The 24,369-nt window shown below is 44.3% G+C and overlaps 1 protein-coding gene across 1 annotated transcript; it reads left to right on the top strand.

The window, feature by feature from the left end:
• Positions 1 to 22,283: 22,283 nt before the first annotated feature.
• Positions 22,284 to 23,874, top strand: NUPR2 (nuclear protein 2, transcriptional regulator). Its single transcript, XM_036767892.1, has 2 exons — positions 22,284 to 22,696; positions 23,656 to 23,874. The coding sequence occupies exon 1, from the start codon at positions 22,314 to 22,316 to the stop codon at positions 22,650 to 22,652; it is 339 nt and encodes a 112-aa protein (XP_036623787.1). The 5' UTR covers positions 22,284 to 22,313; the 3' UTR covers positions 22,653 to 22,696; positions 23,656 to 23,874.
• Positions 23,875 to 24,369: the final 495 nt, after the last annotated feature.

Here is a 24,369-nt window from a genome sequence, read left to right as displayed (position 1 = left end):
ACCAGCCATGGTGCCCCCCACCCTTTATTTCTGAAGAGGATTCTATGCTTGGCTTCAAAAATCAACATCAAAAGTGAATACTGAAAGTAGGCGTGGTTAGTTAGATAACGCTTTGGCCCTATTAAATTAACTCTGCCATATAGGTGATACTATATGACTCTGAGAGATGGAAAACCACAAATCCTGAAGAATTATAGCTACAAGTCACCCACAGGGAAATGCCTGTAACATAATCCCACCGAAAAACTGCATAGGAGAAGGAAGCAGTGTAAGGGACTATATGTGTGTATGTGTGTATGTGTATACTACATGTATATGCGTGTGTAAATATGTATTGGGAATATGTATATACATTACTATGTGAGAAGTCTATATTGTGGAAATGAAACTGTGTAATGACCACATAACAAGATGGACGAATGACCAATGCATAGTTTGTGAACTCCATCTGTATCACAGTGTTAGTAAAAGGGTTAAAGGAACTAGTTAAGAGAGCTAGAGGAAAGCCCCCGGGATGATGGGTGGACTCCCTGAGACACATTATGATGAGATCACTGATTATCAGATTTTCAAAATATGCTCATCCGTAGTCACAGGTTAAGGAATAGCTGAGCTGTCAATATAAATTTATGAGACTGCCTCTGTGTGTGTCTGTGTGCATGCGTGTGTGTGTGTGTGTATGTGTGTGTGTGTTATGTAGAAGGATCATAGCAGAATCACATTGTAAGGCTTCAACTTGTGACTGCATCATTTTTAAGGTCATCTAGTCAGCCTTGCATGAGCAGCTATGATACACAGAAGTGAATGGTGTTTTATGCATCTTCATGAGTTCAAATCCAGACTCAGACACTTACTCTTGAATGAATGACCATTATTTAAAGCAATGAATACCAAATTTCTCATAATGTGAAACCAGTCTGCAAGCATGGCATTCTAAAAATTAAAGGAAGCATATGAGGATGAATTAATATTAATGGCTTGAGGAATATAGGAAATATGTTAAATTTAAAATGCACTTTCAAAAAATTGTACCTAACAGAATTTTGTGGTTTCATATTCAATCCTCTTTTTTGTTCCTCTGTATACTGAAAATTTATGTTTGTTGATTTATAGAGATATAAATTATATTGTATACTGAAAATTTATATTTGTTCATAATAAAAATATTTTAAATAAATAATAAAATAATAATAAATAATGACAAATAGTTTTTGTCCATGACATTGTATGAAGTTATCATTTGATCAATTTTGCAAAGGACCAATAAAACTGTTAGTAGGGTCAGAGATTTACTATACTTATACATATTATTAACTGTGATAATGATGACTAAAAAGTTTAATTTAGAGAAAGGAATATTCTGACTTATTTAAAAGGTAAGTTGAACATGAGCAATGTTTCTGCAAAGATCATTCCACATAATCCTGAGTGATTTAGAGAGAGAGAAGAGAGACAGAGAGACACAGAGAGAGACAGAGAGAGAGATTTGACATTTATTCTCATCTTTCCAAAGAAGTTAACACATCTTAGAGGAAAATAGTAGTTACGAAATGCAGTGTTCTCAAGTGTAACAGGGGTAATCAGGGGAGAGGTCCCCTGATCTGTTGGACTGGTGCATTTCCCATGGAACTGAGATACTCTGGTGGTTTTCCTATTTTGCTCTGCCTATTTGGGAACTTACCTTTTCTTGGACCTTCCTTGGAAGGGAGGGGAGGGGACTTTTCTCTCTTCCTCTCACTCCAACCCCAGCAGCCTTGGAAACCTGTAATCTGGACTCATATCAATGGCAGTCAACATGTGTTTGTTTAAATGAGCCTGAGACAAGGCTTTGAGACCACAGCTGACTCGTGTGCGCGTGCGAGCCTGTGTGTGTGTGTGTGTGTGTGTGTGTGTGTGTGTGTGTGTGTTTATTGATTCTTCTAGCCCTTTCAGTAACCTCAGGAGTTTAAGACCTCAGGGTTTCTTTTATCAGATGTGGATTGGACATCAGGAGGTGATTTCCACAGCAGATGAGAACAGCATTATCATCAGGAGGATTCTGCAACCAATGGGCTAAACCCAAAGCCATAGGCGGCTGCCAGGAGATCTGGCCCTTGTAAGGGCATGTGAATTGATTCATAATCCCACAAAGCACATATAAGTTACAGGACAATATAATAAGTTTGAAGGGTTATTATTCTTGCATTTTAAGTACTTAATTCATGCTCATGAGTCTTTTTTATCGTAAGCATTTCTTTTATGTTAGCTGTCCTATGCAGGGTAGCTGTCCTATCTCTGATGTCTCCTTGGTACACTGAGTACCTTTTCTAGAAGGTGCCCAGTTAATCTCTTTTAAGACAGACCCTAGACATGGTATATACCTAAGCTTTGTTTAAGAGATCTCCACTGGAACTCTGAGCTGGGGCCATAACAAGCTAGATAATGACGGAAAAAGCCTTTAGGATCAAACTCTACTAGGAATGACAGGAGCCCCTTGTGAGAGGCAGCATTCCCTGCTCCTTGAGTAATATCAGTATGACCTATAAATGAAAGTCAGTTTGTTGTTTCAAATTCCATCATCCCCGAAATGCAAAATTTATGTCAGTATCAGAAGTAAAGATGGTATTGATTTGGTTCTTTGACATTAATGCCTGTCTTCATGTGGAATCAATCTCCCAAAGACAAATAGTCAGCCAGGATAATTATACTGGAATCCTGAAGCAACTGAGCTGGCTCCATGGCCGGCTTCTTCACGATGGCAATGTTTCAAGGCTGAGTTAGGTTTTCAGTGAATGACTTTAACCAAAATGCACACTATCTAGCTCGATCATCCTTGTGCTATAGACTTGCACCTGAATGACTTAGGACTGTCTCCAAAAATCAAGTGCCCTTTCAAAGGACAAAGATCTCCCAGGCTGAGGATAGCATGAACTCTGAAGGCAGCTCCAAAAGAAGGGCTCCAATGATGTTTGAATGAGAGCCATAATTAGAACAAGTGTGAAGTCTTTCAAAGGCGACTACTTCCGTGGAGTCAGCCTTTGCTTGGTATATATTTGCGTGTGTGTGTGTGTGTGTGTGTGTGTGTGTGTGTGTATTTTGATACACCTAAGTTAGGAGCTCTTAACCTGGAGCCTATAAACTTGTTATTTTAAATAAATATTTGGATGACTGCATTTCGATAGAATTGATTTCCTTTATAATCCTGTGTATTTTATCTGATGCATTTAAAGATATAATTCCAAGCAGGGGTCCACAGGCTTCCTGAGATTTTGACAAAGGGGTACAGGACGTCACCAAAAGCAAGAATCTCATGATTTCCTCAATATTGGTACTTCCTTCACCAACACCGATAATTCCTCCACACACTCTGTACAACTCCAGTCCATGATTTGTCATAAATCCCCCATAAAGCACCTACAGAAGATGACCACATCTTCTACTCTCTGTGTATCTTGAAAGCATTTGCATATCTGTCTGAGAGTTCTTGGGTTGTTTATCATTAACTTTGAGATACTCCCTCTTCATCAGACAGAGATGATCTGAAAGTAAGCAGGGCTTTCAGTGATATTCCCCCACACCCACTACTGCCAAAGCCCCTCCCAGTCACACTATGTGGCTGTCAATCACAGAACATGATCTAATAAGAATTAAAATTATTAGCTCAAAGGGCTGTGTCATGGGTGTGACAACTTACCTGCAATAATTACACGTGTATAACCTATATCCGATTGCTAACCTATATCCAATATCCTTCTTAGTGGGAAAGGGGAGGAGAAAGGAAGGGAGAGAATTTGGAACTCAAAATTTTAAAAACAAATGTTAAAAATTGTTTTTTTACATGTAACTGGGGAAAATAAAATACTAAATAAATTAAAAAAAAACCCAACTTGCCTGCAAGAGGAGAATTCAGTCTAGTAAAGCCTGTGGTCTTTCTTACCAGGGACAGATGTCAAGAGAGATACCACACAGAGAGTTCTCAAAGAACTTATAGTCCAATGGGGGGGTGGGGTGTCTATTTAAATGTATGGTTGTTTGAGGGAAAAAAATCAATCTTGGGTCTTTATTGTCTACATTTCTTACATAGTCATGAAAAGCCCCCAATGGAACACAATGATCGGGCCAACTTTAGGGGGCATAGTCCAAAGTGAAAAAGCTCTAGAGAAAGCAGTCGCTTCCTCAGCTCTTATGACAAGCCATCTGTCCCTCGCCTTTTGTACCCTGGCCAGTCCCATTTCTCAACACTCCACTTGTCCAAGCTTGTTAGCAGCATAATCTGATGAACCGATGCCACCTCCACTCACCCTTGTTTGCTCTGCAGGGCAAAGGCTGCCAATGGCCCAGCCCAGCTCAGAAACTCCTGGGTTTCCTCCTCTCTACAATGAGGTGGGGGTGGGGACAGGGGATGGGCTATATAACTTCCATGTTCCTTTCTAGCTCTAATACTATAACTCTCTATGATTTCAACTTTTCCATTTATTTATTTCTTCTAATTAAATTAGTAGAACCTAGGTTTCTCAGGAATGCATAGATGCCGCAGCTCTCTCACTAACCAGCTGTGTGACTTTGAACAAATTATTTGCCTTCTCTGGTCTCATTTTCTTCATCTACAAAACAAGCAGGGTGAATTGGTTAAGCTTCAAAATGCCTGCCAGCTATCAAAATTTTATAATTACAAGTTGCCTTGTCTTTGGCATTCTTTATTTTGCTTAGTTGTTTTTCAGTCGTGTCTGACTCTCCGTAATCCCAATTGGGGTTTTCTTAGCAGAGCTGCCGGAGTAATTTGCCATTTCCTTCTCCAGCCCTTTTTACAGATGAGGAAACTGAGGTAAACAAGGTGACATGACTTGTCCAGCATCCCACAGTTAAATTCAATTTAAATCAACAAGCATTTATGGAGTGCCTACTATGTGCCAGGCACTATACAAAAGTGAGACGGTTTGTGTCCTCAAGGAGCTTATATTCTCCTGGAGAGAAACAACACAAATCAATAAACAAATAAATGAATGAATAAAGAAAGAAATAGATGAATAAATTCCTATGCACACATACATAAAGGTGTGTATATATGTGTACATGCATGTTGTGTACATGTGGAGAGCCACACTCGAGGATCTAGAGAACCACATGTGGCCTCAAGGCCTCAGGTTCCCCACCGTGCTCTAGGGAGACAAAGAAGGAAAAAGACAAGTCCTGCTTTCAGTGAGCTCACAGCCTCATGGGGAGCCAACATAAAAACAGCTGCGTGCAGACAAGCCATATACAGGATAAACTTGTGATAATCAACCCAGGGAAGGTATTCCTATTAAGGGCGATCAGAAAGACTTCCAGTCGGAGATGGGATTTTAGCTAGGACTTGAAAGCTGCCAGATTTCACAATTGGCTAACTCAGATTTATGTGAAGGAAAGGTTGACCTAAAAGGGCAGGAGCTGCAAAGTTCACTGCTGGAGGGAAAATCAGGCTACAAGATTCCATAGAAGAAAAGGCCGCTGGAAGGAAGCTTACCACTTGACTCACTCTTCGCTCAGCCATCTGCTCCACCTGCACACCTTGCCCACCTGAGGATGACTCTGGCCTGTAGCCTCTTGGAGGACTGGGGGGTGAGGCCCTTCCTGAGAACACCATTATGCTGAGGAGCCCCAGGCACCCTACTCACTTTCCTTCCTGCTCACCTTCCAAATTGCTTCATCAGCTGCCTGGGGTCACTTTCCTCCCCTCCCCAACTCTTCCAGCAGCCCTTTATGGTTTGTCTTCCCCTGTTGGAATGTGACCTTCTTGAGAGTTCAGACCATCTAGTTTTGTTTGTTTTCTATCCACAGGGCTTTAGCACAGTGTCTGGCACACAGTAAGGACTCTTTAATAGATGTACTCTATCTATCTATCTGGGACAGCTAGGTGACTCAGTGGATAGAATGCCCATCCTAGAGTCACGAAGACTTATCTTCATGAGTTCAAATCTGGCCTCCAATACTTACTAGCTGTGTGACCCTGGGCAAGTCATTTAACCCTGTTTGCCTCGTTTTCCTTATCTGTCAAATGAGATGGAGAAGGAAATGGCAAACCACTCCAGTATCTCCACCAAGAAAACTCCAAAATGGTGTTACAAAGAGTCAAACACAACTGAACAACTATCTGTCTGTCTGTCTTTCTTGTCTTTCTGTCTCTCTGTGTTTCTATCTATCTCATGGTAGCTCTACTGTAAAAGGTCAAGAGAATAGGAAGTCAGAGTCAGGAAAGATGAGATTTTAGTAAGTAAAAAAAAAAATTTTAATTCAGGTTCACTGTTTCCAGACCTACCCTGGAAAAAAATGTCATTGTTAAGTAAACTAAAACTCTGAAGTTACTCCTTGTGGTTTCCAGGGTGCAAAATAAAGAAACACAAGAAAGTACTTGGGAGATTGAGAAAGAAAATTTCTGAGCTGGAGTCCAGTATCTTTCTTCATTGTTGCTCCCCGAATTTCCTTGCTTCGAATGGGAGATTTCAAGCTCCTTCATGCCCACCCAACCCTGCTCTCACGGCCTGTTGCGTTTCATCGGCAGAGGAAGCAGTGAGCCAATACTACATCCTTCCAACACTGCCACTTTGGACTTTCCGCCGCCCCCCCCCCCCCACCCTGGACTACGAAACAATAAAAGAAGACAATGCAAGCATTCAAATCAGCATGGCCATTAATGCCTGCTTTGTTCCCCTTCACAAAAGCCCAGCTCATCAAAATGTACTGGGGAGCAACTCAAGCAAAGTGGACAGACAGAAGAATTGACCAGTTACTGTCCTGGATGCATTAAAAATGCTGTAACAGTACAGAGTGTGTTTCTTCTTCACCCATTTCAAGTTCAAGCAAAGGTCTCCATTGTTCAAAGACTGGCATGGGAGAAAACATGGGGCCCAGTTTGGAAAAAACTACCACTAACTGAAAAGTGAAATCAACTGGAGCTCTGCATCGCCAAGGAGCTCAATTCAACCAGACTTCCACAGTTGATTTCTTTCCTCCCCACTTATTTCAGGTATCTCCGTTACTTTGCAAACCTTAAGGAATTTCTTGCACTGAGTGTCTCACATGCCTGAAAGGCACTTCTTCCTCCCCTCCACAGAGTCCCTCTCTTCATTTAAGGAATAGCTCAAAACCTAAGGAGGTAAAAATGTATTTTGGAGAAGGGAACAAATATTTATTAAGTGCCCGCTGTATACCTGGCACTGTGCTAAACACTTTACAGATATTATCTCCTTTGATCCTTATGACAACCCCGGGAGACAGATGCCATTATTATCCCCATCTTACAGTTTAAGGAACTGAGGCAGACAGTGCCCAGGATCACAGAGCTGGCAAGTGTCTGAGGTGCTTTTCTGAGAAGTTAGAAGTAGCTATACAATGATGTAATGCTAACAGTCTAGTAGGGGGAGAGAAGAAACAAGTATCTCTTCAGATCCTTAATATTTCCAGAGAGTATTAAGGGTGAATAAGAAATGAATAAGAAAAGCAGGGCTTATGGTGGGCAAACTGTCATGAAAGGGAGACTCACGGTTTGACATAGAATCTTTTTTTTATTCTATATGTATAGAAATGCTCTTTTATTTTTGGTGTTTAAACTCAGAATAAAAAAATAATTTAAAAACACATTTCAAAACACCATCTCCAGCATTAACTGTTGCCTGATCACCCCACACTCTAATGCCCCTCCTCTGAAACTACTTTCTATTGCACAATTGCACATCTATTTGTATTTATTCATTTCATGTTTATGTTATATACATTTATATCTGTATTTATCATCTCCACCCTCAAAGCAGAATTCTTTCTGGGTAGGAGTGGCTTCATTCTTTGTTATTATACCCCTAGGACCTGGCAGATAGCAGGTTCTTGATCAATGTAATTCTGTGCATGATAGAGGAGATGAGGAACAAGAAAGCTCATACATGGGAGGATCCAGTCTATGAAAAGAATCCCATGGAAAAAGTTAAAAGGAGACAGAACCATCCCCAAACATCTCACAAGTGACTGTGTTGCTCAGAGGGATTTTTGACTTATTCCTGAATTGGATTAAAAGGAGGCAGAATTGGGCCAAGTCATCAGCCTCACTGTCTCATCCAAAGTCATCCAAGTACAGTGGCAAGACAAAGTCAAGATGACTGGTGACGGCCTGGGGTCCTGGGGTTCAGTGGATGATGCTGATGTCTCCAATGTCTGACTAGGCTCTAAGCACTCCACAGCTGCCTTCATGGCCGTTGGAACAAATTGTTCTCACTGTACCCATTATACTGGGGGAACTCTTCATGTGCTTGGGGTAGACATCCCCTAACTCACCTACAGATCTGAGACCCCTCAGTTACCCTCGACCTGGTTTAGCCTGTTTGTCGAGTCAATTTACTGAAGGGGGATCACTGCAATGCTACACTTTTCTTGGAGCCACAGGTGAGAGTTGGGTGATTCAGGTGGATACCAAGTGTCCTTAGAGTCTGGCATCAGAGAGGATCTTAGCTCTAGAGTTGGAAGCGGACCTCACGGAGTGTGGAACCACTGGCTAAATCACTGTGACCGGAAATTTCTGATGAAGATTTGTAGGCTAGGATAGCACATTTTTTGAACCAATCACCCCGCAAAAGAAGCTAATAGATTGACTCAAAGGATTTCTCCTCTCCCCAAAACTGAAATCTCTATCTTTAAAAGGTTATTTAAAAACTAAGCCATCCCTAGCTATAGTTTCAATCTTCTCCCCCTTAGGTTTATTTGTCTTTAAGAATTTGGTTATCCAAATATCTCTCTATAACCTCCCTGGAATTGCCTTATACTGTTAATGTGCAACTTGGGATTTCTAAACCAGGAGCTGTCTTCTGACCTGACAATATTACACTGAAGGGAAAAATCAATCAAGCCATCATTTATTAAGCCCCTACTATGTGCTAGGTGCTGGGAATACAAGTACGAAGAATGAAATAATCCCCATTCAAAGGGAGCTCACATTTTAATGGAAAAGATAGCAAGGACACCTGAAAAGATACATTACAAATGTTAAGTGAGTAAACACAAATATATTCAAAGTAGATAAATACAAGGTAGTTAGGGAGTGAGGGTAGCAGTGGCTGGGGGGATTGGGAAGGGTATCATGCAGAAGATGGTGCTCAGGTTTCATCCTAAAGAAGAGAGGAACTCAACAAGGCAAAGTCAGTCAGAAAATAGGCATTCGTTAAGCGCCTACTTTGCGCAGGCATTGTGCTAAAAGCTGGAAATTAAAAAAAAAAAAGTCCCTGCCCTTAAGGAGCTTATAATAAAATGGGGCAGATAGCATGTATGCACCTGTGCACATATATACATATGTATATATATACATATGTATATATGTGTGTGTGTGCATGTATTCACACACACACACACACACACACATATATATATATACACATAGAGAGCAAGCTAAATATAGGGTAAACAGGAAATCATTAAAAGAGGGAAAGCACTAGAATTAAGAGGATTCCTCTAAAAGATGGACTTTTAATTGGGACTTGAAGGAAGCCAGGGAAGTGAGTAGACAGAGAGGAGGAGGGAGAGAATGTCCAGAGCATTCTCCAGCTGAGAGATGAAGGGTCTTGCTCGTGGAACAGCCAAAAGGCCAGTGATGCCGGGACAAAGAGTGTTGGGGGGTAAGGTGTAAGAAGACTGGAAAGGTAGGAAGGGCTTTGAATGCCAAGCAGAGGTAATAGGGAGCCACTGTAGTTTCTTGAGTAGTGGGGGACATGCTTGGATAGGGGTTTAGGACAATCACTTTGTCGGCTGAATGGAGGATGGACAGAGACTTGAGGCAGGCTGACCCACCAGCAGCCTATCACAATAGTCCAGGAATGAGGTGATGAGGGCCTACAGTAGGGTGGGGGCTGGTCAGAGGAGAGGAGGGTGTGTATTCAAGAGATGCAGCCAAGGTGAATCAACAGGCAAAGGTGTGGAGGTAGGACATTCCCAGAGCAGAGAGACAGAGATAAGAAAAAGTCTGAGTGTGAGGACCAGAGAGAAGGCCAGTCTGGCTGATTCGCAGAGTGCCTGAGGGGGACAATGAACCTGCAAAGCTAGATGGGGCCAGTTTATTTAGGACTTTAAAAGCTAAACTGAGGAATTGATCCTAGAGGTTTTGAAAAGAAGCCTCTAGAATTGGCTACATTGAGAAGGCCCATGGTCAGATCTGTGCTTCAGTATGATAGAGTGGAGTGGGGAGAGACATCAGGAAGGGGCACCGACCAGTTACAAGAACATAGGGAAGCACTAATGTGGGAATGGACCAAGGTGTCAGCTTGTGAGTGAAGGGCAGGGATAGATGTGAGAGGCATTTTTAAGGTTGAAAAAAACCAACCAGTGAGATTTGGCAACTGTTGGTTGTGAGAAATATGAGTTGAGGAAGAGTGAGGAGTCCTGGGTAATGATAAGGCTATGAACCTGTGACCCCGAAAGGACAGTGGGTTCTTTGATAGCAACAGGGAAGCTAGGAAGAGGAGGGAGAAGGTTCAGGGGAAAAGGAAATGAGTTCAGTTTTGGACATGGTGAATTTGAGATGTCTATCAGGAAATTAATGATGTGAGACTAGAGTTCAGCTGAGGGAGAGACCAGTGGAGAGAGTAGATGTGTAGATCTGGGAGTCATCGGTATAGGAATGATCATTAAATCTGTAGGAAGAGGGAAAGGGGGAGGGGAGAGAGAGAGGTGGAAGGAAGGAGAAAGAGATGGCAAGAGGGGGGAGGGAGAGAGAGAAGAGAGAGACACAGACACACACATATACACACACAGAGAAAGAGAGAGAGAGAAGGAAGGAAGGATAAAGAGATGGCGAGAAGGGGGAGGGAGAGAGAGACAGAGGTAGGGAGAGAGAAATGGAGAGAGAAGTGGAGATAGAGAAAGATGGAGATAAGGAAAGAGAGAGCGATATGGCAAGAGAGAGATGGAGAGAGGGAGAGAGAGAGAGAAGGATAAAGAGATGGCTAGAGATGGAGGGGGGAGAGAGAGAGACAGAGACACAGAGAGAGACAGAGACACAGAGATTCAGAGAGACAGAGAAAGAAAAAAAGAAAAGAAAATCTATGACAGAACGTTGAGGAACTCCCACAATGAGGGGGCATGATAAAGATGGTGCACCACCAAAGGAGACTGGGAAAGAGATGTCAGAAAGGTTTGAAGAGAACCAGAATAAGGAATCTCAAAGAAACCCAGAAGGGAGCACGTGTCCAGGCAGAGGGTGGTCAGTAGTGTCAGAAGCAACAGAGATGTAAGGAAGGGGAAGCACTGAGAAAAGAGAGAGTGGTTTCAGTTGAGTGATGAGTGATGAGGTCCGAAGCCAGACTGCAAATGTAGAGAATGAGGGTAGCTAATTCTTTCTAGAAGTTCCCTTGAGAAGGGAAGGAGAGATATGGGATGATAGCTTGAGGGGATGGTACAGTCTAGTGAAGCCTTTTCAAGGATAGGGGAGATTTAGGAATGTTTGAACACAAGAGGGAAAGAAACAGATGACAGGAAGAGTTGAAGATATAAGAAGGGGTGGATGATGAGAGACTAGATGATGTCTTGTAGGAGAGAAGGAGGGCCAAGATCAGGGCCATAGGAAGGGAGTTAGCCGTGGCCGCCTCTCTGTCCAAGACTGGGGGAAAGAAGAAAGAAGGAGCTGATGTCACGGGTTTTGCAATGACTCGTCACTCTACAATTCTCTCCTCCACTACGTGGAAGGGTGTGTGGGTTGTGTGTGAGTGGGGTGACATGTAGATGTGTAAAGCCCTTTGAGACCAGCTGTCAGAAGGTGCTTCCAAAGTGCAGCATCATTGACTTGTGGTCATTCTAGGCCAGGTCACTGATACTGGTACTTTGTACTTCAGTGTTTGTGCTAACCCTAATTTTAAAGAACTTTATTTTCTAGAAAAGCTTTCCTTCTCCTTCTTTCCAAATGAATGGCCTTTGTTGTCCAGGACAAGGGTTTCGAAATATTTGAGCAGCTAGGTGTTGCAGGAGCTAGGGCACAGGCCTTGGAATCAAGGATACTACTTAGTTCTAACCCTACCTCAGATCCACATCCTCACTAGGTCACCCTGGGCAGATCACTTAATCCCTCTCAAACACAACCCCCAGCGCCTCCATTCCACAACGTGGAAGCAAAGTGGGATTTTGGTAAAAGAAAATGAATCCTAGTATAGCCTATAGAAGCATGCTGAGGATCTGGAATGATAACGATTTCAGGGGGAGATGGCGTACAGACCTGTGATTTCATCTACGTGGAGAACTCCCTGTACGTAAAAATTGCTCCACTGATAAATGAAACCATTTTTAGAAAGTCGCCTAGGGCAAGTGCCCAGGGTCACACAGCTAGCATGTGTCTGAGCCAGGGCGGGAACCTAAGCCTTCCTGACTCTATTCTCCAGCAATATACTTACTATGTCAATGATAATAATAGGATGTCAACAGCAACAATAAGCAAATATTACCATAGTTAGGCTTGGCATGGATGTTATAAGAAATTTTCTCGGGTCATTAGAAACCAATGTTAATAAATTCACAGCCTTTCTGTACTTTGTGGCAAGGCCTTTGAACTGGGGAACAGACACATAGCTCCAGGGAGAAGATAAAAAGAACCTGGAGACAGAGGCTGTAGATTCATGAATAATGTCTCCACACCAGCTGAAAATATGAAATAACAATAATAGCTAATATTTAAATTGTACTTACTGTGTGCCAAGCGCTGAGCTAAGTGCTTTTGACAAGTATTGTCTCATTCATTTTTCACAACAACACAACATTATTAACCCCATTTTCTAGATACGGAAATCGAGGCACGTAGAGGTTAAGTGACTTGCCCAGGGTCACAAGTTAGTAAGTGTCTAAAGTCATATTTGAACTCGGATCCTCCTGATTCCAGGCCTAGCCATCCAGCCGCCCCCAAGTGAGTAATCTTGTAAAAACACCAAAGACCAAAAATAATACTTGGACAATACACCCAGAAGACTCTAAGCAAGCTTCCACAGCAGTACCCTAGGGAAGATTCTACAGACCTCAATTTGAAAATCTTGGAATCAGGAAAGTTTTCTATGATGGACTGCTTTGAAACCAGCTGTTATCATGGCTTTTCTAAATGGTTCCAGTAAGTTGTGATGCCTGAGAAATATCAAGGTTTGATCTCAGTTACTTTCTGAAGAAGTCACTTCACCCTATTTGCCTCAGTTTCCTCATCTGTCAAATGAGCTGGAGAAGGAAATGGCAAAATATTCTGGTATCTTTGCCAAGAAATGGCAAATGGGATCACAGAGAATCAGACATGACTGAATAACAATAACAAAATAAATTGGTGTGTGTGTGTGTGTGTGTGTGTGTAAAACAAGGTCCCTAACCTCATGCGGCTTATGCTGTCTAGAAAGAAAGAAAGAAAGAGAGGAGGGAAGGAAGGAAGAGAGGAAGGAAGGAGAGAGAAAGAAAGGAAGGAAGGAAGGAAGGAAGGAAGGAAGGAAGGAAGGAAGGAAAGAAGGAAGGAAGAGAGAGAGAGAGAGAGAGAGAGAGAGAGAGAGAGAGAGAGAGAGAGAAAGAAAGAAAGGAAGGAAGGAAGGAAGGAAGGAAGGAAGGAAGGAAGGAAGGAAGGAAGGAGGGAAGATCATGGAGAACATATTTGGAGCTCTGCCACCAGATGGGAGAAGGGCAAACATTGTTCTAATTTTCCAAAAAAGAGAAGAGAATGGAGCCAGCAAACTCTAAATCAGCGAATTTGATTTTTTATCTTATTATTATAGGGATAGGTTAGAAAACACCCAGGAAAGCAATTACTGGTCACAAACAGCCATAGGGGTTTGGTCCAGAACAGACCAAGCTCATTTCCTTTTCTGACAGGGATCCTTGAAGAGTAGATCAGGAGAGGGCTAGAGATATAATTGAATTGGATTTACGTAGATTTTAGCGAAACATATAACAAAGTCTCTCATACTATGCTTGTGGAAAAGATAGGGAGCTGTGGCCTCAACAATAGTACAGTTAGGCAGATTCCGAACTGGTTGAATGCTTGAAGCCAAAGAGTAATCATTAATGATTCAATGTCAACTTGAAAGGAGATCTCCAGTGGAATCCAAGGGATCTCGTCCGGTCCTTTTGCCGTTTAACATTTATATCAATTTCTTTCTTTATTATTTTTTTTTTAGTTTACAACACTCAGTTCCACAAGTTTTTGAGTTCCAAATTTTCTCCCCCTCTCTCTCCTCCCCCCTCCCCCCCCCAATATGGCATGTAATCTGATATAGATTCTACATATATATCAATTTCTTGAATAAAAGCATAGATATATGTAAATAAAACTTGCAGATGATAATACGTTAGAAGGGATAACACATTAGATGATAGTCAAGATTGAAAAATATCTTGACAAGTTGGGCCAAATTTAATAAGATGAATGCAAAGTGCCAAATGCAAAGTACTCTTTTTTTTGGTTCAAAAAATCAACTTTGAAAGCATAGAGGGAGAAGGCAACACTACACCCCAGTTTGCAAAAAGATGGGGGTGGGGGGTGGGGAGCAGTGTTGGTGTTTGTGGATTGCAAACTTGGTATGAGTCAATAGTGTGATACGGCAACCTAGAAAGCTAATGAATCTCAGATTGTGTAAGACATGCCTGGTGCCCAGAATTAGGGAGGTGATGGTGGCGCCATGTCTGCCTTGGTCAGACCACGGATAGAATATCGGCTTGCATTCAGGATCTGACATAATAGGAAGAGCCTTGATAAGGCAGAGAGGAGGGTCCAAAGGAGGGCAAGCAGGATGCCAAAAGGCTTCAAGATTAGGCCAGGTGAGAATCAGTGATGGGAACTGGGGATATTTAGCCTGCAGAAGAGATTTAGGACATGACAGCTGGCTTTAAGTATTTGAACAGCTATTGCATAGGATTGCATTAGGCTTATTCTACTGGCCATGGATGGCAGAAGGGGGGAAGAAAAGCAAGTCATAGACGTGACACAGAGGCAAGTTTAGGCTTGAGGTTTGGAAAAACTTCCTAAAAATTAAATCTATACTGAAGGGACACTGGCTGCTTCAGAAGGTAATAGGTTCCCTCTTGCCAGGGGTTTTCTTTTATTTATTCGCTTGTTTGTTTGAGACTGGGTCTCCATATCTTGCTCAGCCTGGAATTACAGCAGCTACCCACAACCCCATCTCACTGCTTTTAGGATCAAATACAAAATGCTGTGTTTGCCATTCAAAGCCCTTCATAACCTAGCCCCCTCCAACATTTCTTGTCTTCTTACACCTTACTCCTTGATCAGATGACACTGGTCTCCCGGTCATCCCATGGACAAGACACGGGGCATTTTCTCTAGCTATTATCCATGCCTGGAACACTCTCCCGACTTCACTCCGACCTCCTTAGTTTCCTTTAAATCCCAACTAAAATCCCTTCTTTTACCGGAAGTTTTTCTGTACCCCTCTTAATTCCAGCCCCTTCCCTCTGTTAATTATGTCTTATTTATCCTTTATAGAGCTTGCTGTGCATGTATGTGTTTGCATGTTGTCTTCCCTGTTAGATTGTAAACTCCTTGAGGGCAGGGACTGTCTTTTGCCCCACTGCTTAGCACAGTGCCCAGTACATAGGAAGCGCTTAATCAATGTTTCTCGATCAACAGGCTCAGAAGCTTTGACCTGCTCCATTTCCTACCTAGGCTGGTTCACCCTTCCATAGACAACCTGGCAGCCTCTTGCTCCTGGTGGCTCACTGCATTGGTACCATCCTTCACCCAGATGCCTGATAGGTTTTAGCTGTCCTGCAGCTCACAACTCCCAAACCCAAGCAATTTACCAGCCTCACTTTCCCGTAGTAGCAGAGATTACAGATATTATAGGATTACAGGTACAGATAATGTTTGGCTCCTAAAGATTTACAAGGAAAATCTTAATGACTGCCTGTTGCATGTCTTGTAGGGGGGACTCATGTTTAGATCTAGGTTGGACTGGAACGTCTCTGAGGTCCCTTCTAGCTGAAATTCTGTGATCCTAGATCTGGAGTAGTCATTGGCAGAGGTAAAGTGGGGTGAATAAATGATTAAATCTATCAGCTCCCTCTTGCTTTTGTGTTCTTTTTAACTCATTAAACTAGGCAGCTTTTACCCAATTCATCTAATTAGATAAGGCTCCCTCCAGTTTCAACAGTTTCAGTCGTGTTGGACTCATGACTCGATGTGGGTTTTTTTTTCCCTTGGCAAGGATACTGGACTGGTTTGCCATTTCCTTCTCCAGCTCATTTGACAGATGAGGAAACTGAGGCAAACAGGGTAAAGTGACTTGCCTGGGGTCCCCCACAGCTAGTAAGTGTCTGAGACCACATTTGAACTCAGGAAGATGGATCTTCCTGATTCCAGGCCTGGCACTGCGCCACCTAGCTGCCTCTGGTTTTAGTGCGTAGGAAATCATAAGTGAAGAAAAAAATGAAACTCGAACAATAATTAAAATTTTACTTTATTATTTGCACAGAGTGATACCATGCACAAGTTACAAATGTGTTATGCATGTATCATGAGGGACTATCTGGGGACCCAGTCCTTAGCCCACGTGTGGATTTGCCCTTCCTGGTGGGTTTTTTGGAGCTTTCAAAACATCCTCCACCTTCTGCCGATCCAACACTTTGAGGGAGCCTTGGTGAACCTTGTTTCACTGAATAGTGATTTGACAATGACTTTTATCAAAATTGTTTGCATTTCAGGAATCGAAAAGTGGAGAGTAGTATATGCTACCTACCTTCATTCCATTCCTACAAACAGTCTGTAGTGTGTCTTGCCTTAATTGTTAGACCTTCTCCTGTCCCCAAGGCCTTCCAAGCCTGGAATACCCTCATTCTCTACCTCCCTCTCATCCTTCAAAACATAACTCAAGGCCCCCCTTGTCCAAAAATCCTTTCCTGATTCCCCCCAGCTGCTGCTGCTCTCCCCTCTCCAACTAGGGTGTGGAGAACCACTCTGTGTTGATTCTCTTCAGAGGTACTCTGTCCACACTTACTTATATACAGGTCCTTGTCAGCCCCCTTTAGAAAGCACGTTCATCGTGAGAAGGGTCTGTTTCTTCCCGTAGCATCCCCAGTCCCAAACACATAACAAGTGCTCAGTCGAGGCTTTTTGATTGGTGGAGTTCTCTTCTCCTACATTTAGTCCCATATTAACTAAATACCGACAGAAAATGTTTCTGCTTATGGAGCCACATTTTTTGTACACATTCCTTAATTTGAAGAGACGGAACAGCGCTGCCCAACCCAGGCAGTAATAGGGTGTGAACCCAAAGTGAATTAGTCAACAGAAACTCAGAAACATCCATCAGGAGGAGGCTTGAGGTCCGCACAAACAGCTTGGAGCCTTCTCTATTTGCCTGGGAGCCTCTATGTAGCTGAATTGGATTCACTTTTTTCTTTCTGAGTCGCATGGAGTCAAGATATGTGGAGAGAAGCAATGCTTCAGCGATTTATTAAAAATAGTCCTCCAGGACGTGTCCTCTTAATGAGTCACCAAAATTGTGCTGCTTCTCATGACGTTATATAGGCCACTATCCTCGCTCCTAATTATATGGCACCAAATAGGAGAGTAAAATTAAAAATGTGTGGCTTTACAGACAGCCTGGTACAAGTGGAGAGGGCACTGGCTCTGGACCCCAGAGGCATGTGACACCCCCCTCCCCACCCTATGTGACCTGGGCAAATCCCTTAACCTCTACCGTCCTCAGTTTCCTCATCTGTAAAATCAGGGGGTGGACCCGAAGGGTCCTGAGGCCCCTTCCATCTCTGGATCTCATCCTGTAAGTCATTTCATCTTCCTGAGCCTGTTTCTTCCTGTGTAAGATGAGAGGCCTGGGCTTGATGTTCCCAGCAACGCTGGCTCTATAATCCTGCTAGCCAGGACTTCAGAATGACCAGGAGCTGAAAAGATGTCTTTGAATCAGTGCTGATGTTGTTTATTCAACTTAGGAAAGACCAATCCCAAAGGAATAGTAGCCATTTCTAGGGAAGAAAGTGCTGGTTAAAACAACCTGAAAGGGACAGGGAACCTTCTCTGCAACGTCATATTTTCCTAAGGGTAGTTTCTACTGAAGGAGCAATTAAATCTTTAGAACTCAGAGTTGGTGGGAGAACTTGAAAGTGCTGGCAAGATAATTGTTCTTGCCCCATGATCCTGGCCTAAGGCGGCAAAGAGCCTTAGCAAGAGCCTTGAACCTGCCCTCATTAGCTCCTCTAAAACGGCACGCCCTGGCCTCATCTTGTTCCCAGAGCAGTCTGTGTTGAGCAGGGTTGGGAGGGAGCCTAGGAGTTTGACTCATTTGCCCTGAGGTCAGCCTGTGGTTCTGTGCCAGGGCCCTTTCTCAGGCTCAATAGGTGGCTGCCAGCTGATACCTCCTGTGGCTAAGGAACTCACAGGGTTTCTACCTTAAAATGGGAACCAGCTCCTGAGTCACTGAAGAGGCAAAACGGGGGGGGGGGGGGGGGGGGGGGGTTGAGGAAGAATCCCTGGGCTCAAAGGCAGAGGACCTGAGTTTGAGTCATAGGTTGGCTGCCTATCGCAACCCAGGGGAAATTAAGTCATTCCCTCCCTCTCTTTGCTCATCTGTGCCCCCCTCGGCTCCAGAATGGAGTCCTGCTCTGGGCTCTGCTAAGGCACGGGGCTGAATGAGGTTATCTCGAAGGTCCCTTTCAGCGCCAGAACCTGTGCTCCCAAGGGGAACTTTGGCTGGCACTTAGGAAGGAGAGTATCCGTACTATAAGTAAGCAGGAAGACCCAGACAGGGATCACAGAGAGGAGCATCCCCCAGATGCAGAGAATAGCATCCCCTTGGGGGCCCTGACCCTTTCCTGCCATGCCATGCTGGCTCTGCCTGGGCCATCTTCTTCAGCTTCCCCCAAATGGAGACTGGAGTTCAGCCCTAGAACCATCCTGACTCCAGAACCTGCCCAGATCCAGCCTTCTAGCCCCTTTTCTGGCCATGTCTCTATCCCTCTGGACAGGGACCCTTCCCTTCCCCTCTCCTTTCCAGCTTTCTTCTATGCATGGTCCTCCCTCATTTGAGCATAAGCTCCTTGAAGGCCGAGGCTGTCTTGCTTGCTTTTGTGTGTTTTCCTGGCACTTAGCACAGCGCTTGGCACAGTGTAAGCCCTGAATAAATGCTTTCTCTAACTCCTGGAGAAGAAATCTTATGTTCAATGAATTTATGTTCAGTACATCTGTAGCCACATTGTGGGTCCTCCCTCTTCTAGTGCCAATCATAACCAACTCAAAACTTCTTATACTGTGCCATGCCAGTCCATGCCCATCTATATCCATTCTTTCCGAGGGGTCTACCCAACCATGGCGGTGGGGGGTGTCTTTCTCTATTTCACTTAACTTTGTACGAGTGCCATCAGTCCACAGGCCAGCTTGGAGTCAGTAAAACCCACGTACAAATCCAGCCTCAGACACTTACTAGCTGTGTGACCCTGGACAAGTCTCTTAACCTCTGCCAGCCTCAGTTTTTTCATCTGTCAAATGGGGATTATAATAGCCCTTAGCTCTAGGATTGCTGGGAGGATCAAGCATGTGCTTTGTAAACCTCAGGGCACTGGGAGCTACTACTACTATTTCTGCTGCCTGGGTCTGCCAACACAGCCGGCCCACTTCCATTTTCAGTCCTACTCTCTGATACCTTCCATGAGGCTTCCTTTACTCCTGTTCTTCATTGCCAGTGCAGCCAACATGTTGCAGAATGCCACCTCTCCATCTTTTGTTGTTGTTTGGTCATTTCAGTCACGTTTGCTCTCAGGGACCCCTAAACTTTCAGCCAAACTGCGCCTGGTTGGGGGCCTCCTGGATCGGTCTTTAGATGATCAGCATTTCAATCCTTTACCAGGCCAGAAGTCTTGGTGCCTTGGTTTCTGCCAGTCAGTGCCAGAGCTAGGCTAAGCTTGAATGGTTTTTAAGATTGTAGGGACAACTTCAGGCATTGAAGGAAGACTCTGGTGAAGGCAAAGCAAAAACTATTTTTCATTAATTCTGCATGCTGGGTCCAGATTTAAGAGAACTTTAGCCCTATCCTAGGACAATTAATTAAACTCTCATTAATATAATTGGAAAGGACTTCAAAGATCATCTAGTCTAGGCTTCTCATTTTATAAATAGGGAAACTAAGGCCAGAGAGTCTCAGTATGTGCCCAATGACACACTAGTTATGAGATAGTATAAGAAATGTTTCAAGTTGGGTCCAAGCTGGCTTCAATTTTTTTGCAGGGTGAAATTGAAAGATCCAAGACTTGTCTAAGTTGAGTTCATCCAATCTGACACTGGAACTAGACCTATGATTTCACTGGCATAGGGAATTCCCACATGAGGAAGACACCTTCTCAGAAACTTAAAGTCTTGGAGAGTTGCTTGGGGGGCACTGAGAGGTTGAGTGATTTGCCCAGGGTCAATAAGTGTCAGAGGCTGGGACTTAAACCTGGTCTTCCTGGTTCTGAGAAAGGCTCTCCATCGGGTGAGATTGTGATGGGGGCAGTAAGTCTGTGAATTTGAAAATCAATGAAAGGATGGAAAAATTAGAAGAGGAGTAGATTATACATATTTCACCACTACGAACAGGAGATGTATTCTTGTCTAAACAAGGGTCTCTCCCACAGTCATTTGAGTCCAGTGGCAGGACAAAAGTCAAGAGGAGTGGCAATGGCCGGGATGCAGTAGGTGGCCTTGGTATCTTCTGTCTGACCAAGCTCTGGGCCTCCACAGCACCTGCTTCAGCTTTCATGGCCTATTTGAACAAATTGTCCCCATCTGCTCCTTCTGCCGGAAAAGTCTTCACATGCTTGATGTAGGCATCGCCCTAACTCATTGACAGGTTTGAGGCCGGTTGGTTACTCTCAACCTGGTTTAGCCCGTCTGCTGAGATGGTTTTACTGGGGTGTGGCCGCTGTGCATGCTTCTCGGAGCCACAATATTATATTATATATTTATACAAATATAAGACCAAAGTCATTTCCTAATAGATAAGTGGCTATGGGATATGAACAACTGACAAAAGAATTGCATATAGCCATATAAAGGAACGGGCCAGATCACTAGTAATGAGAGAAGATAAAATCAAAATCAACCCTGAGATATCACTTCACATCTTACATTTGGCCAAAGATGACGGAGTGCAGAGTACAGCAATAGTCACTGTTTCGGGGAGCCGGGTGTTACGGGCAGATAAGCCCGCTGGTACATCTTGGGCAGAGCCGTTAATCAACACAACCATTTAGAAAAGCAATTTGCTATTATGCAAAGAAAGTGATTAAGATGCCTTTTGACTCAGAACTTCCACTACTATATTTATTTATTTATTCCTCAAAGAGGTCATTGACGAGAAGAGAGTCCTCAAACCAGCCATATTTATGACGGCGCTTTTTGTAGCGGCAAAGAAATGGAGGCTAGGAATGTCCATGGATCGGGGAATGGCTGGTTCTGGTGCGGGAACAGGCGAGAATATTACTGGGCTGCAAGAAAGGATGGACGTGATGAGCACAGAGAAGCATGGAAATATGGAGGAAGCTGAGACAAGATAACAATATACACAACCAGACATCCTGATCAATACATTAATATCCGGAAAGCACTTTGCAAATCGGAAAGCCCCATATAAATCCTAGCTACTATCGTTATTAGATTTAACACCGCAAACTGCTTTGTCAATTACCATTCAGTGCAAGGTAGATCCTCAAGACGACGCCATGTGAACGCTAACCATTATTAGAATTAATTATTAGTAGTGTTTTATGTCTATAGTACTTTGTGTTTATATTATGTTGCACCTTAAGTTTTGAAAAAATATCATCAGACATATGCAAAGTGCTTTGCAAATCTTAAAAAGCTATATAAAGAGCATTAGTCATTATTATTATTAGGTAGGCAGATTGATTACTGTACTGTCAAAGGGGGCTGACTGACAACAGAGCACTTATTACGCCCCTTCAGTATACCAGGTTTAAGGACAAGGTCTTCTAGCCCCTAGCTAGGCATGCTGGGATCGGTAGTTCAGGCCGATCTTTAGTAAGTCCCGCGAGAGGATAACGAGAAGAGGGCACGTGGAGCGGGAGCGCTCTTCTTTCAAAGTTCTACCAAGAGGGCGGGGGCCAAGTAGCCAATTTAAATCAGCTGGAGAGGGTTTGATTCCTTGTGGCTAGGTGGGAGGGGGTTAGGGTAAGACAGGTGACATAGGTCGGACGACGATTGGTCGCGCGCTCTGTGACGCAGGGCTGGGGGCGGGAACTGTAGGCACCGCCCACTCGGCTGAGCCAATGGCCGCCCCGGTCTGCTGTCACGTGGCGGGCCTCTTACTCGCGCGAGGGGCGCCGAGACCCCGGAGTGCGCCCCCGGGATGGAGAGGGAAGCGGAGCGGCAGCCAACACCGCCCCCGCCGCCGTCCCCGCCGCCCCCTGGGTTCCGGCTTCTGACCCGGCAGAAGTCGCAGGAAGAGCTGCCGCTGGCGAGCTTCGAGGAGGAGCACTACGACTGCTACGACTACTACAACCTGCGGGAGTACCCGATCCGCGGGCCCGGCTGGAGCAAGGGTCGCACCCGGCGGGAGCGGGAGCTCCGCACCAACCGGCCGGTGCCCGCGGGCCATGAGCGGAAGATCGCCCAGAAGCTGTACAACAGCCAGCGGAAGCGGCGTCAGCGCCAGCTGCAGCCCCGGCCTCGCACCCTCATCTGCTGAGGGTGGCGGCCTCCGAGTCCCGTCGTCCTCCGCCCCTGGCCCCGGTGCGTGTGCGCGTCGGTGTGCGCGTTCGCGCCCTGGCTGGGTGGGGGGCACCCCGAGGAAGCCAGCTATCTATTACCTTCACCGGGAAGACCCCGTGAGCGCGGGGCTAGCCTCCGAGATCCCAGTTTTTCACATGGGGAAACTGAGGCTCAGAGTTGCGGGACTGGCCCAGGGTCACACAGCTAAGGCAGTGTCTGAGACGGGACTTTATTCCGATTCCAGCAGCCTTTCAACGGCCCTGCCCCTCCCCTCAGAAAGCCCCGCCTTGGTGACTTCCCTCCAACAGCTGGAAGCTTCGTTCTGCCTGTCTCCTCCCGAGGCCGAGGGCTTCCCGTGGTTCCGGGGATCTTAAAGTGGAATTTTCCCAAGGTTTAATAGTCAGAAGCAAAAACACATGCCCTAACAATCGTCCATTCACAGATCTTCATCTGACACTAAAGATAAAAGAGGAAACATTTATTAAGCAGTCAGCAAACATTTATTAAATGCCCACCTACTATGTGCCAGCTACTTGCACCGGGCGGGGATCCAGGGAAAAAGAATTGCTATGTTCCTGGCTCTGGGCTGAACTGAGGCTACAAATACAAGGAAAAAGGACAGTTCCTGCCCTCAGAGAGCTTCTGTTCTAAAGGAAAGTCTTACATATTAGACCTGAGCTCCTTGGGAACAGGGACTGTTTTGCCTTAGCATAGTGCAAGGCATGTAGTAGGTGCTTAATAAATGCTAGTTAATTGTAAATGGACAAATGTTAGGTGTGTTGCTTTTAGAGCCTTGGGAAATGGTACTTTAAACAAAATCCCAGGAACTCCTTAAAGTCCTTGGGACTTTGAAACTGCAGGAAACCGTTCTCTCCCTCCTGTATATGGATGTAGATGTTCCTCAAAAAATCAGTGTTGCCCACCATTGTGACCCTCTCACTGAAGAGATCCATTACCTTTTTGTGTTTAATTTTTTGCAGGCTGCACAAGGGACGTGTTAGAGTCTTTTCTTTGACTCCAGCTGTAAGTGTTTCCGTAAGGGAGAGAGTCCATGTTGGTCACCAGGGCTCGCTTCCTGACACCTCCAGTGCCTTTCTCCTTTGAGCTGTTCCCTCCGTAAGATCCGTGTTCAGTCCCTTTGGGTGTGTCTTCTCTTTAGGATTCCTCATTAAAGGAGAGCAGCAAGAATGGCTTTTCAACTCTTCTCTTTTGGTCAGTTAATGTTACTACGTGCACGAAAGTGGTTTTAAAATAGGTACTTATAAGACGTTGATGGGATTACAAAAGTGCTACTCTGTGGTTTGGGTACGAGAATAATAAGGATCAAATCTGTTCTTGTATTACATAGTACTTGTACACGTACTTTCTCGGCACTCACTCATCGCAGTGGCAGGTATATGTGAGGTCAGTAAAAAGTTGGCCAAGACTGATTTTTGCCAATTTATTAAGCAGGATCAGTAGGTACACTGTTAGCACCTTTGCAGAGTCCTGGACTTGGAGTCTAGAGCCTAGTTGTGAAGCCTGGCGATGCTCTTTAACACCCAGTTTGACTTGGGGAGGATCTGCTCTTAGCATGTGATCTTTCATTTCCTCGTCTGTAAAATGAGGGAGCAGGATTAGATGATCTCTAAAGACCTTTGTAATGCACAGAGTGCTGGGCCTGGAGTCAGGAAGACCTGAGTTCAAATCCAACC

Source organism: Trichosurus vulpecula, chromosome 7 (genome assembly GCF_011100635.1).
Source record: "Trichosurus vulpecula isolate mTriVul1 chromosome 7, mTriVul1.pri, whole genome shotgun sequence".
NCBI classification, from domain to species: domain Eukaryota; kingdom Metazoa; phylum Chordata; class Mammalia; order Diprotodontia; family Phalangeridae; genus Trichosurus; species Trichosurus vulpecula.
This window is presented reverse-complemented; position numbering and strand designations above follow the sequence as displayed.